The sequence below is a fragment of the Bos javanicus genome, chromosome 1 (assembly GCF_032452875.1).
Source record: "Bos javanicus breed banteng chromosome 1, ARS-OSU_banteng_1.0, whole genome shotgun sequence".
Classification (NCBI taxonomy): Eukaryota; Metazoa; Chordata; class Mammalia; order Artiodactyla; family Bovidae; genus Bos; species Bos javanicus.
In genome coordinates this window covers 67,923,910-67,937,634 of record NC_083868.1, presented here as the reverse complement: position 1 = coordinate 67,937,634, position 13,725 = coordinate 67,923,910, and the positions used below count along the sequence as shown (strand labels likewise).

General features: G+C 51.8%; 1 protein-coding gene across 1 annotated transcript in view; it reads left to right on the top strand.

Annotated features, from left to right (window-relative positions):
* ADCY5 (adenylate cyclase 5) overlaps positions 1–13,725 on the top strand; it is a 158,982-nt gene that overhangs the window by 131,982 nt on the left and 13,275 nt on the right. The window contains exons 13-17 of the mRNA XM_061407337.1: positions 5,568–5,684; positions 6,108–6,272; positions 9,462–9,637; positions 11,685–11,714; positions 12,748–12,880. Coding sequence (XP_061263321.1) covers positions 5,568–5,684; positions 6,108–6,272; positions 9,462–9,637; positions 11,685–11,714; positions 12,748–12,880 — 621 coding nt within the window. The remainder of the gene's footprint in view (positions 1–5,567; positions 5,685–6,107; positions 6,273–9,461; positions 9,638–11,684; positions 11,715–12,747; positions 12,881–13,725) is intronic.

The following is a 13,725-nucleotide window of genomic DNA, read 5'->3' as shown; positions in this document are numbered from 1 at the left end:
GCCTGGTGGGCTGCCATCTACGGGGTCGCACAGAGTCGGACACAACTGAAGCGACTTAGCAGCAGCAGCCTGGTCCCTCAGTCTCTCTGTCCCTCTGTCTCCCTGTCCCTCTGTCCCGTCGTCATCCAGTGAAGGGGCCGAGGCCCGCCCCTGACAGCACTGGCATTTTTGCCAATGCCGCCACCCAAGTGGGTAGAAGAGTGTGCCTCCCTTCTGTCCCTACACTTGATCGGGGTCCCCTGTCTCTCTTGTGGCTCCTCGGCATGTTCTGTCTCAGAAGGCCAAACTCTGCTTTTCTGCAGTTTGGGAGCTGCGTGCAGATAGGCCTAGAAGGCATATCTGACCAGAGCTTCTATAGGCCCTTGTCTGCCCTGTGCAGTCACCAAAAAGCCCCCTGTCCCTCTCCCTGAAGCCTGAATGTAGCCAAGCCCCACCTTGCCAGCTGTCCTTCCTACGACTCCAGCCTGACTCCTGCCCACAGCTTCTAAAGTTAGGTCTTACTACACCGCCAGTACCTCTCACCTCCCAGTACTTTTGTCCTGTGACCACTGCAGAATCCCACACTCACGTTTCCAGACGTTTGGGCTCGCACTCTATCTACTAGAAGAGGGCGTGCTGCTGCCCGGCACAGTTCGTCTAGGGATGGAGAACTCTTCATGCCAGGAAGCAGACCTTAGGTTCCTCCCGTGGCTTTTCAGTCCGGCTGTCTTGGGTCCAGAGCCCAGCTGTGCCACCTTGCCTGGCCTTTCCCAGACCTTGAAGGCAGCTTTTATTATATTCACTTTGCAGATGAGAAGGATGAGGCTCTGAGTGGTTAGACAGCTTCCCCTAGAAATGGGGATTGTTGTTGGTGTTTAGTTGCTAAGTCGTGTCCAACTCTTTGCAACCTCATGGATTGTAGCCTGCCAGGCCCACTGTCCATGGGATTCTCCAGGCAAGAATACTGGAGTGGGCTGCCATTTCCTTCTCCAGTATATCTTTCTGACCCAGGGATCGAACCCACGTCTCCTAAACTGGCAGACAGATTCTTTACCATTATGCCATCAGGGAAGCCAGGAAATGGGATAGCTGGGTTTTAAACCCAGATGGTTCTTGACTCCAGAGCCCACAAACCCTTCCCCTCCTTTGTTAATATGTTAATATGTCTTTGTTAATATGTCCAGTTGGCTCCTGAAAGGCCAAGTGATGAGAGCAGTAGTGTGTCACCTGGTCACTGTCTGCCTGCTTTGTTCTGAAATTTTTGTATCTTTTAAAAAATTTTTCTGAAGCAGGAAAAATTTCTGCTTCTGTTATTAGCTTCTTATCAGAAAGTCTGTCTTCTTAAATGTTCTGCTGTCAGATTGCATTCAGATTTCATTCCTGGATACCCTGGCCCCACATCACAGTAAGGGAACCAGGACCCCAGGAAGGTCATTGATTTGCCTGGAGACTTTCAGAGAGGCCAGGATCAAAGCTGTCCCTCACCCAGTCACGGTTTATTAATTGTGTCGCCATTCCCATTTTTCAAGTTGAATTGATTTGAATTAATCAGATTGGGAATGTACTGGATGGGAATTTTTTTTTTATTGATTCTTTTCCTGAGCTCTGCTGGAGAACAGGCATTGAGCAATTGGTTTGCACAGACACAATCATTCTGCCAGACAAATGCCCTCCAGGATCTGTTTGCAGCTGTAGGGCAGCCCCATGAGGAGATTCTACTCCAGGTGAAGAATCTTATTGTTTACACCAGGGTTAGTACAGGTAGAATTTCGGGTCAACATACAGGGGAATTTTTATTACAGGAGATGAGATATTCCATAAACCTTTGCCAGGCCAGGATGTCAAATCTTCTGCAGACTTCAAAAAAGCAGCAATTCCTGGGTTCCTGCTGAGATTTAAAGTTGAGAAGATCTTTTGAAACGGTGACAAGGAAAATTGGTTTGTAGCAAGGCAATGCACTGAAGTAATCATTCTTTAGCTGTTACAAGTTTATTCCTGGTTGAATTTTGTTTAGTAGCCTGCAGTTCTTCTCTTGGCCTCTGGGTGGCCCCCGTGGGGCCCCCGGTCTCAGGTTCACCAGGAAAACTTTGCACATAGAACTCCCCAACCACCTTTCTGGACATGAGTTTGAGCAAACTCCAGGAGATACCAAAGGACAGAGGGAGGGTTGGACACGACTTAGAGATTGAGCAACAACCACCACCACCTTCTATGGGCTTCCCTGGCAGGTTAGTGGTAAAGAACTTGCCTGCAATGCAGGAGACGTGGGTCTGATCCCTGGGTCAGGAGGATACCCTGGAGACGGAAATGGCAACCCACTCTAGTATTCATGCTTGGCAAATCCCATGGACAGAGGATCCTGGCAGGCCATGAGGTCGCAAAAGAGTCAGACATGACTTAGCAACTAAACAACAACAAAACCACCTTCTATAAAGGCTTTGCTGCTGCTGCTGCTAAGTCATTTCAGTCGTGTCCGACTCTGTGCGACCCCATCGACGGCAGCCCACCAGGCTCCCCGTCCCTGGGATTCTCTAGGCAAGAACACTGGAGTGGGTTGCCATTTCCTTCTCCAATGCATGAAAGTGAAAAGTGAAAGTGAAGTCGCTCAGTCGTGTCCGACTCTTAGCGACCCCATGGACTGCAGCCTACCGGGCTCCTCTGTCCATGGGATTTTCCAGGCAAGAGTACTGGAGTGGGGTGCCATTGCCTTCTCCAATAGAGGCTTTAGCATCTGGTAATAACTCGCCTAAATCAGTCATTACACTGGTAATGAAAGAAGCCATTCAATTGATGGATAGGGTGATCAGAACTGAAATGGTTTAAGCAACATGGGGGATGGGAGGATGAAATGGCAAAATTTTAAGCAGGCAAAGATTAGAAACCATCTGTCATACCGTTTCAGAGTAAGTGCCTCATGCTGCTGCCAAAACACTTTCCACAGCTGTGAAACCAAAAATTCCTTTAATGAGAAACAAGGACTTTTGTTCTTATTGGCAACATAGCTCTTTAAAATGCAAATATTAACTAAAATTTCTATTGAATTTAACAGCTTTCAAAGCAATTTCAAATGCATCAATGATTGAGTCTTCATGACCACCCTAGAATATCTACTACCCAGGAAAGTAGATATTCCCTGTTTACCAATAAGGAAACTGGGACTCTAAGATCTTAATGACTTTCCCAGGATCACACAGTAAGAGGCTGAGCAGGAATTTTTTAAGTAAGCACTTTTTTGAGATGCAATTCACATACTGAAAAATTCTTCTTTATAAAGGTCATAAAATTATAATTCAGTAGCTTCTAGCTTATTCACAAAATTCTGCAACTATCACCACTAATTCCAGAACATTGTCATCATCCCCAAAAGAAACCCTACACCTATTAGGAGTCACTCCTCATTCCCTGTTCCTCTCATCTGCTGCTGCTGCTGCTAAGTCACTTCAGTCGTGTCCGACTCTGTGCGACCCCATAGACGGCAGCCCACCAGGCTCCCCCATCCCTGGGATTCTCCAGGCAAGAATACTGGAGTGGGTTTCCATTTCCTTCTCCAATGCATGAAAGTGCTAGCAACCTCAAATCTATTTCCTGTTTCTATGAATTTGCCTGTTCTGGGCATTTTGTGTAAATGGTATAATACAATATGTGGCCTTTGGAAATTGGCTTCTTTCACATAACATATCTCAAGGTTTGTTCATCTGGTACCATAAAACAGCACTTCATTCCTTCATCTGTGACCAAATAACATTCCATCATGTAGATTTACTACATTTGGTTTATCCCTTCATCAGTTGATGGACATCTGGGTAATTTCCACTTTCAGGCTATTAATCCTATGCTAAACATTTGCATATGAAGTTTTATATGGACTTATGTTTTTAGTTCTCTTGGGTATGTACCTAAGAGTATAAAAGAGTGGGTTCAGTCAGAGTTCAGATTACCCTCCAAAGGAAGTGTTTTCTCAGAAAAAGATGCCACAGACTCAGTGCTCCATGAACGCAGCTGAGAGGCACCCCTGCTTGGCACGTGAAGTTCAAGGTTTTCACCACTCAGCCTAGAGCCCAAGTGGGCTGCAAGCCTCCGTCCCTGCTACAGTCCTTCTGTGTGGTCCCTTCTCTCCCTCTGCTGAATAGGAAATGGACTTGCTGGGAAGGCAGAGGGAGATTTGGAGCGAAAGGGATATATAGCTTCTTTACGTGCATACTTAGCCCAAAGCCCAAGACTCAGGTGTAAGCAGGGCACTTTCTTGGTGTCAAGAACTGTGAACGGTCTGAGATTTGGTTTTACGCTTGTTGCTCTTTCACAGATGCTAACAGAAGTGACCAGACTCCTGGGTCAGGGACAAGAGACTTTATTACTTGTGGCATAGCAAGCACTACAAACATCAGCATATTTGTTTTGGTTTGCCAAAGTCCCATGGGGGCAACCTGATGGGCCCCTGTGGAACCACGTGTAGTGAGTCTGGGTCACAGCTGAGGAACACTGGACCAAGGGCCTGGCACTTGCTGGCCTTAAACACCGTAGCACATGAGCCAGCACATTGGGAACGAGCAGTCCTTTCATGGCCACACTGTGCCCTCACCTACTTAGCTGCCTGCGTTAGTCTCTGTAACAGTGGGCGGCTGAGCCTTGCATCCGGCACGCTCAGTCAGAATGTGCAGGTATGCTCAGGGCCACCCAGGAAAAGCCACGCCCAGAACCCAGGCCTCTGGGTGCTTTTCCACCAGCTTCCTCTGCCTGTAGGGGTTTCCGTGGGACACGTGGCATGCTTGAAAATCAGCCTACCAAGAGGCATGAAGGTGGGTGGGGTGAGAGGAGCAGGTCCACCGCTTTGATTTTCTGGGTCTGCCAACTTCTTTGGGTTGCTTAGGAGATGATGAGGACGTGGTGGCCAAGGCCAGTTGCATCAGATTTGGTAGACCCAACTGTTTAATTACCAAAACTGTAGTGGGTCTTTGAGTGGACATACAGTGTGTGTAGTTGAAGGAAATATAGGGAGGGTTAGGTGAGGGAAATGCAGACCCATGGGCGTCCTGCTGAAAAAACTCAATTCATGTGACCGGGGCACCACCCTCTGCTCCCAGGCTGCTCTGCTCCTTTACACATGCCCATCCCCTTCCTCCAGATGCCAGGCTCTCCATGAGCCCTCAGATCCACAGCTCCCTGCTTCATCCCAGAAACCCTCTGGCCCTCCTCGGAAAGTTCTGGGCCCTCCATGACTCTTTGACTGCTGCCTCCTGCCACTCCCTGAATGTAACTCTAAGGGGCCCAGCATTCACACAGTGGGTACATGGGCTTTTCCCTCTGCTTCCATGTTGGGATGAAGGTAGCATCTTTCCTTTCATCCATCCTCTCTCACCTGTGAGTGCCTCAGGTGGACTCCTCCCGGCCCCCTGCAGAATCTAGCTGTGGTTGACCTGGAAGCAGAGGTTGGAGGCTCACACACAGGGAGGGGGGTCAGGAAAGCATTCAGGGTTCTGCTGGCGACAGACAAAGAGAGGGAGAGCCTCCTCTGCCTCCTCTGTGGCGGTATGTGGAGTCCACTGAATTCTGTTTCGTCTCTCTCTCTCCCTCCCTCTGCCCCGGGACAGCTCTTCCCAGCCCCGCTGCAGACGCTCTCCAGGAAGATCGTGAGGTCCAAGATGAACAGCACCCTGGTGGGGGTGTTCACCATCACCCTCGTGTTCCTGTCGGCTTTCGTCAACATGGTGGGTGGCTCCACCTCCCCGGCACCTCCCAGCCCACTGGAGCCCTGAACCCCACAAGCACCGGCTGGGAGGAGACTTCCCCCGGACCCTGGGGTTCTCCCTCCCTGGAAATTCTTATTTGGGTCTCACCTCAGGCCTGGGATCAGATTTAGCTCCTAAAGCCTCTCACACAGCCTTTAGTCCTCACTCTCTAAGACAGAGGACCAGAAAGGCTTGCGGAAGTACACCCCCAAGGGAGATTTATGAGCCCTGCCCTGGGTAGTTGGGCAAGTCTTGACTGTTCCTCGGTCTCTTCCATGCTCATCCCCTGCCCTGGTCAGAGTCAGACCTCACCCAAAACCAGGGGGCATGGGCACGTGCTGCCTGTGGAGATGGGCTGCACTGGCCTGGGCCCCCGTGGGCTGAGCCTCTCCTCCCCCACAGTTCACGTGCAACTCCAAGGACCTGTTTGGCTGCCTGGGGGACGAGCACAACATCAGTGCCAGTCAGGTCAATGCATGCCACGTGGCGGAGTCGGCCGTCAACTACAGTCTGGGTGACGAGCAGGGCTTCTGCGGCAGCTCCTGGCCCAACTGCAACTTCCCCGAGGTACTGGGCAGGGTGGGGCAGGATGCAGATGGGGACCCGCCACCAGCTCTCTCCATCCTCAACTACTCTGATGGACAGTCAGGGGCCCTCAGGCTCACTGCCATTCCAGAAACCTCCTTCCCCCGGAGTCTATCTCACTCTATGTGCCAGACACCGGTGAGCAAGGCCAACCTCCCTGTATAATATTAACAACAATAACAGCATAGCTGTTGCTTCTAGGGTGCTTACCATGTGCCAGACACAGTGCCAAGAACTTCACATTTACTCATTTAGTCCTCAGAGCAACCCTGTGACAAAGATGCCATTATTAGCTCCTTTATACAGATGTAATTGAGGCACAGAGAGGTTAAATAACACGCCTAAGGTCACACAGTTAGCAAGTGGCAGAGGCAGAGTCCTACCCAGGTCAGGTGACTTCAGAATTTTTGCTCTTAACCTGAAGGCAGAAATGTTTCTGGACCCTCAGCCTCAGCAGCATGCCCCCATGCTGCCCTGGGTGGCCTGCCTGACCCCTTTGCTGTAGGTCAGCGAGCAGAGGGGAGCAAAAGGAACTATATCCTAAACCAACACTACCACCTGCCTCACCCACTCAAAGTGTAGTTCAGTAGCTTTTAGAGTATTGCTGGGTTGGGTTCTCCTACTAACTAGGGCTTCCCTGGTGGCTCAGATGGTAAAGAATCTGCCTGCAATGCAGGGAGACCTGGGTTCAACCCCTGGGTCGGGAATATCCCCTGGAGAAGGGAATGTCAACCCACTCCAGTGTTCTTGCCTGGAAAATTCCATGAACTGAGGAGCCTAGTGGGCTACAGTCCATGGGGTGGCAAAGAGTCGGACACAACTCTTAGTATATTCACAACGTGTGCAGCCATCATTATAATGGAATCGTACATTTTTGTCACCCCAAAATGAAATCGTATACCTACAGATCACTGGGTTTAAAAATCCAGTGTCGAGAACCCTTAGCAGCGTGGTATGCTGAGTGCTGCACCACCCTGCTGGGCTTCCTCAGGGAGCCATTCTGCAGAAAGCAGCAGGATCAGGCTTCCAGCCCAGCGCATCGCCTCCCGGCACTGGTCACTCTCACAACCCGACTCCCAACCAGGGCGCCCGTGAAATCTAAGATGATGGTAGTTTTTGCCCTTTTCTGGGGAGAAAGCCCATGCCTTCTTCCAACTCCCAAAGGGCCCATGACTCATAAGAAGGCTCCAAGATGGCAGTGAGGGCCCCTGGGGACTGTCACAGTGCTGGCCTCCTTACCTGTCCCAGGGAAGGGGACTGATCCACCTCCCCTATATGGATGGGATCAGGGAGACTCAGTGAGAAGTAGGGCTCCCCCACACCAGTGTCACCCGGAGTGCTGGTCCCTGGGCCCCACCGTGCGGTCACTCTGCCCTGGAAGCCATGCTCCAGCACCTGCCCTTGGCTTTCCACCTCTCTTCCCTCTCACATCTGGCTGACAGCCTCTAGGAGCTGCTGCCTGAGGGCTGTTGGCTGGAAGCCAAGGCTGTTTTTGGTCTTGCACGTGTCCATTGGTGGCTGCTCCACGGGAGAGCAGGGGAACAAAGTGATGGCAGGGCCTGTCCTGGTTCCTCGTTTGTGGGAGATGGTTGATCACAGCCTTCAGCCCTCACCAGCCTGACCTGTTTTGGGCCCTCAGATCCCAGGCCTCACCAGCTGCAGACCCCTCAGGCTGACCCCACCCCACAAGTGTTGTTCTGATTCAGCAATTCAGCAACTCCTCAGAGACCTGGATGGACCTCAGCATTAAGCTTTGGCCTTGTCTGGGCCCCGGGTCTGAATGGGCCTCCAAGCTGGTGCTTTGTCCCCCTCCCCACCCACCGAGAAAAGAATTATTATCCTCGAGGCTGATGTGTCTGTGCGTGCCCTCCCTACTCCTTCCTCTGCCCCTTCCTGCTGGTGAGTTGAAGCAGGTCCCTCCCTCCTCCAGTCAGCAGGGGCTACCCTCACTTCCAGCCACCAATACTTGGCCTCCATCCCAAGGCAGAGGCAGCAGTGAGACGCTTTGCCTGGAGCAGAAATAGTGATGCTAAATTTAAAAGAAAGAGCAAAATAATAGATGCTGACTGTCTTGGATTAATATCAGGGGACGACAGAACAGAAATTGACCTCTGAGATGGCCTGGTTTGACCCCTTGGACAATTGTCCAAGGCTCTGAAACTGAGGCTCTGAGACCAGAAGGGGTCCCCCCAAAGTACAGGGAGAGGCACAGTCCCTCATCTGAAACCTTTCAGATCAGATATGTTTTGGACTGTAAAATTTCTCAGAGTTTAAAAGGTTATCTCACACCTCGGTGCAATCTGGGCAGCACCTGATAATGAATCACAGAAATATTTCTGCAGCAAAATGTATGAATAGTCACAGGAAGCAGGACAAAGGTGATACTTCACATCACGTCAGTAGATCAGTTTGGCCACCAAATAAGGCAGTTCAGATGTTGCCATCACATCAGTTATGAAAACACTTTCAGTTTTCAGGACTTTGAATTTAAAGTCGCAGATCCAGGGCTGGAGCCTGCACTCTCATAGTTATGGAGGGCACCACACACTGTGCCAGGGGGCGTCATATCATTTTTAATCATCACAGTAAGCCCATGAGAGAAAAGGCTTTGTATGCAGGGAAACAAGGTTAGGGGCTTCCCTGCCGGCTAAGACGGTAAAGAATTTGCCTGCAATGCAGGAGACCTGGGTTCGATCCCTAGGTAGGGAAGATCCCCTGGAGAAGGAAAAGGCTACCTACTCCAGTATTTTGGCCTGACTGTATAGTCCATGCGGTCGCAAAGAGTCGGACACGACTGAGCGACTTTCACTTTCAACAAGCTTAGAGAGGTTGAATAAATGGCCAAAGTCACACAAACAGTCCATAATGAATCAGGGCTGAAACTCAAGTTTGCCTGAGCGGGAAGCTCTGCTCTAACCATTGGACCCCACTGCTGGAACTAGTGATATTTATCCTGCCAGCCCCATCTCCTGGTTTCTACCCAGGGCCATTCACATCACAGTATAAGTTTGCATCAGCAGAAACATCCCCAGACCCGGTTTCACCTGAGATCAACACAGACTGGAGAGAGGCTGGGGGGCGGGTGGGGCCCGGGGAGGGGCGGGACCCGAGGAGGGCGGGGCCCGAGAAGGGGGCGGGCCGGGCGCTAAAGCTGCCGCCCTCTCTCCGCAGTACTTCACCTATAGCGTGCTGCTCAGCCTGCTGGCCTGCTCCGTGTTCCTGCAGATCAGCTGCATCGGGAAGCTGGTGCTCATGCTGGCCATCGAGCTCATCTACGTGCTCGTCGTTGAGGTGCCCGGTGTCACGCTCTTTGACAATGCCGACCTACTGGTCACGGCCAACGCCATGTAGGTGGCACCTGCCTGGGACCCCAAATGGGGTCTGGAGCATTGCAGAGAGACAGGAAAAATGGAAGACTGGGGCCGCAGGGGGCTTGCAGAGGAGTGTCCTTTTGCTCCCAGCTCTGACCACCTAGGCAAAAACAGCACAGTGTCTTTTTTCTTCCCCCCCATCCCTCTCCCAGTGATGAGGGTGGCCTCAGGGCTACTAGGTCCCCTGTCCTTCTGCCTCCAGACGCTTACTCAGTCCTGACTTCAGGCTTCAGTGATTTGTTCCTCATCTGTCCCAGGCAGCCTTTGATGAGCTATTTTCACTTCACTGCCCTTGCAACCTCAGGCCCAGAGGGGTCAAGGTTCAACAGAGCTGGAAAGCAAGGTGTGTGGGAGCAAAGGAACAGCCTCGTTGTTTGTGGGCATTTGTCCTGCCTTAAGCCAAACACCTGGACATACTTTATCCCTTTCATCCTTATGGCAACTCAGCAAAGTAGACAGGGCCTCCCTGGACAGTTGGGTAGTTTGTGCATTGCTCAAAGGCTCCTGACTGTGATGGTGAGCAGCCAGGAGGTGGCACGAATGAAGATTGTGCCCCGGGCATTCTAGCTGGCAGTCAGCCTGGTCAAATAGTGACAGATGTCAGATTTCCCAGGGAGGTGGCTCTGTGAGGGGAAAGAGCTCTGATTTGGGGTCAAATTGAGTTTGAATCTCAGCTTCAGACACATATTTGGCTATTTTTCCTGAATCTCCCATTATTTTTTCCCAGTAGAGTGGAAATAATAATACCTATAGTAGTAATATGTGTGTAAAGTGCCCGATACATAGTACCCCTTTCTTCCCATTACCATCCCTGCCCCCACCCCCAACACACACATCAGGAAATGCAAAACATGTGAGCTGACAGGTCTGTGTCCCTTGAGAAAATGCAGCAAACTGTGCTTTCTCTGAGTTGGAGGAAGGGATTCATTCATCCATCTACCCAGTCACTCAAAAATATTTACGGAGCACTTGCCCTGTTCCGGGCACCAAGCTTGGCAGTGGAGGTATAGTCATGGATAACATCGGCCATAAGTCCAGTGTCAGAAAAGATGTTACCTTCTTGTGCAGAGAATGTCACCTGAGAAAATGAAGATGTAGTGAAGGATCTAAGGCAGATGCAAGGAAGAACTTCTCAGTGGCCGTGCGGGGATGTGGGTAGATGACAGGGAGACTGGAGCATGGGGAGCAGTGCAGTTTGCGGTCCTGTGGGGACCGGAGACGGAGGAAGTTGACCCTTCTACCCAAGGATGGGACAAGAGCGGGACTCTGCCTGTCTTTCTGTCCTGCCCTGCTCCTCCCCTACACCCCCTCCCCTCCTCCTACTAAAGCAGCCCTACCCAGAGAGTGAAGGTCCTTTCTGGGTTGAGAAACCCTGGCGTGGCTCTAGGGCGGCACTGTTTACTAGAAAAATTATGCAAGCCACAGATGTAATTTTAAATTTTCTAGTAGCTATATTAAAAAGCAAAACATGCAATTAATTCTAATAATATATTTGTTTAACCAATATATTCAGAATATTATTTTCATATGTAGTCAGTTTTAAATTACTAGTGAAGTATTTGATATCTTCCCACACTGATTCTTCAAAACCTGGTATCTATTTTACGCTGATAGCACATCTCAGCCTGTACTAGCCACATTGTAAGCTCAGTAGCCACATATGGCTAGTGGCTACTGTACTGGACAGTACAAGTGTGTGTTTCTCCTCTGGGTGGCAGCGACGGGCTGGGGTGGGAGAGGGGACAGGCTGCTGCCCAGGTGGGGTACCAGGAAAGGACTGGATGATTTGTGGTCCTGGTGACCAGATGCTAATAGGGACCAGGCTTTCTGCAAGTGTCCTTGGATTGGGGAGAGGGATGCTGGGGGGATGGCAAAGGAGCAGCAATTGTGGGGGCAGAAATATAAGGCATGGGGACACAGAGCTGGGTGTAAAGGGTGTAGAGGGGACAGGGGCGGCAGAGAGGCCTAGAGGGTATGAGGCAGGGAGCAGTTCTGAACAGCCCTCTCCAACTCCTGTTCACAGAGACTTCAACAACAACGGGACCTCCCAGTGGTGAGTTGAAGCTCTTTGTTTGAATTCCCTGATACGACCCCTGCCTGCCAGAGGCCACCAGCTCAGGCCACCAGCCCAGCAGAGAAAGCAGCGATGCACAGGTGGGAGGGGGCCTTGGTGGCAAGGTGGGTGACGAAGGAGGAGGCCCTTCCCTCTCTAAGTACCAATGGGGCCTCCCTGGGTAGGTACCGTTCTTTCACTGTCTCCATCACCCCAAGATGACTTACAGACTCGGGACCAAGATTACAAGGCCTCAGAGGCCATTCCATAGGCCTCCAGCTCTCTCTGGGGGCGTACATGAGATCCCAGGCACAGGAGAACACGTGCCCCTTCTGCTCCCAGAGGGGAGGAGCAGAGGCCCAGGCCTGCAGGGTTGGTTGGTTAGGTCTTGCCTCCTGGCTGCTGCTGCGCAGGGAGTATGCAGCCTTCAAGGTTTGGGCTCTTTCCTAGGACAGGAGAAGGGTTTAGGACAGCTGTTTTTTATTAGGAGCATGAGTAATGTTAACAGAAATATAATCAGATAATAATTGCTACCAGTTTTGGAGTTCCTACCGTTTCTCAGATACTATACAGGAGTTTGCATATAGTATCTGTAATTCTTGCCACAATCTTGAAATGCGGGTATTGTTATCCCATTCTACAGACTAGGATATTAAGATTCAGAGAGGTTAAGAGATTTGCCCAAGGTTGCCCAGAGACAGTATGGCCTGCCTGGCTCCCTTGTTACAACCCCTGTCTTGTCAACTGAGAGAGACCTGGGATGAAACATTGCCTTGTAAGATGGCCCAGTTCATTTCCTGTTGTAACCAGAGGGAAGCACCCCAGTGATGCAGGGGAGTGAGCCTCAGTGGAGGAGTAATGGCTGCTGGGCTGCAGGGCAAGCAGGTGCTGTCCACCAGGAAGACGGCACACCTCAGGCAAAGTTAGAGCAGGAGGGTGAGGAGCGGGGAGTTGAAGTGGGAGGAAGACAAACAGGCCTGAGCGGCCCTCGGAGCCTGGCATGAAGCATGGGGCCTCTGTTTCCTGCCTGCAGCCCTGAGCATCCGACCAAGGTGGCGCTGAAGGTGGTGACGCCCATCATCATCTCCGTCTTCGTGCTGGCCCTGTACCTGCATGCCCAGCAGGTGGAGTCCACTGCCCGCCTCGACTTCCTCTGGAAACTTCAGGTGGGTAGCTAGGGGCTCGGGCGGGGTGGGGGGGGAGCGGGAGGAGGTACCCAGGCCTCTGGCCACTTTCTGGGCTGGGCTGGGCCTAGGTTCTGCACTGATGAGGTGTCCTGCTCAGGCCTCATCCCAATTGCCTGGTACCCTGTGTCCCGGTGAGTCTGCCCCCTGCTCTCTGTGGCCAAGAGGCAAAACCGTAGAGCTCCAGGCAAACCCACTCTCGATAGTGCCCAGTGCTGGGACCCTGGTGGACAGGCAGGAGGAGAGGAGGTGAGCAGCGGGTGTGCAGTTCCAGGGCCTCAGAGGCCTGAGTGCAGGAGCTGGCACCAGAGGCGTCTGAGCAGGGCTCGATGTGACCGGAACTGCACTTGAAGCCTCCTCCAGGGGAAGACAGCTGGAAGGGGCATCAAAGATCGTTGACAGGAAGTCCAGCCAGGTGGCTATGCCCTGGCCTTGATGAGCAGTAGCCCAGGCAGGGGCAGAGGTGCTGGGTGCCGGGTGCCCTGGTGGAGCTGAAATCCAGCCATCACTCTGCTGTCCAGGCTCTGTGCCCTGAAAGCTGACTGTGTCCACATGGAGGAGGGCGTGATGCTAGGCCATGCACAGCGTGCTCCAGGTGCTAGCAGTAGCCCTTGTGTGGCCCCTTACTACCTGCTCGACCACCTCAAAAGGTGCAGGAGAGGGTGCCCAGGACCTGTGAGAAAGCCTGGCTTTAGATAGGAGTAGGGGTGGGGCTTAGAGCTGTTGCTCCTGCCCAGCTGCTTGTAAGGCATAGCTTAGCCTGGCCTCTTTGCCTCCTCTGGCCTGACTCCTGTGTGCAGATCACTTCTCCAGCTCATCTGTAGCTT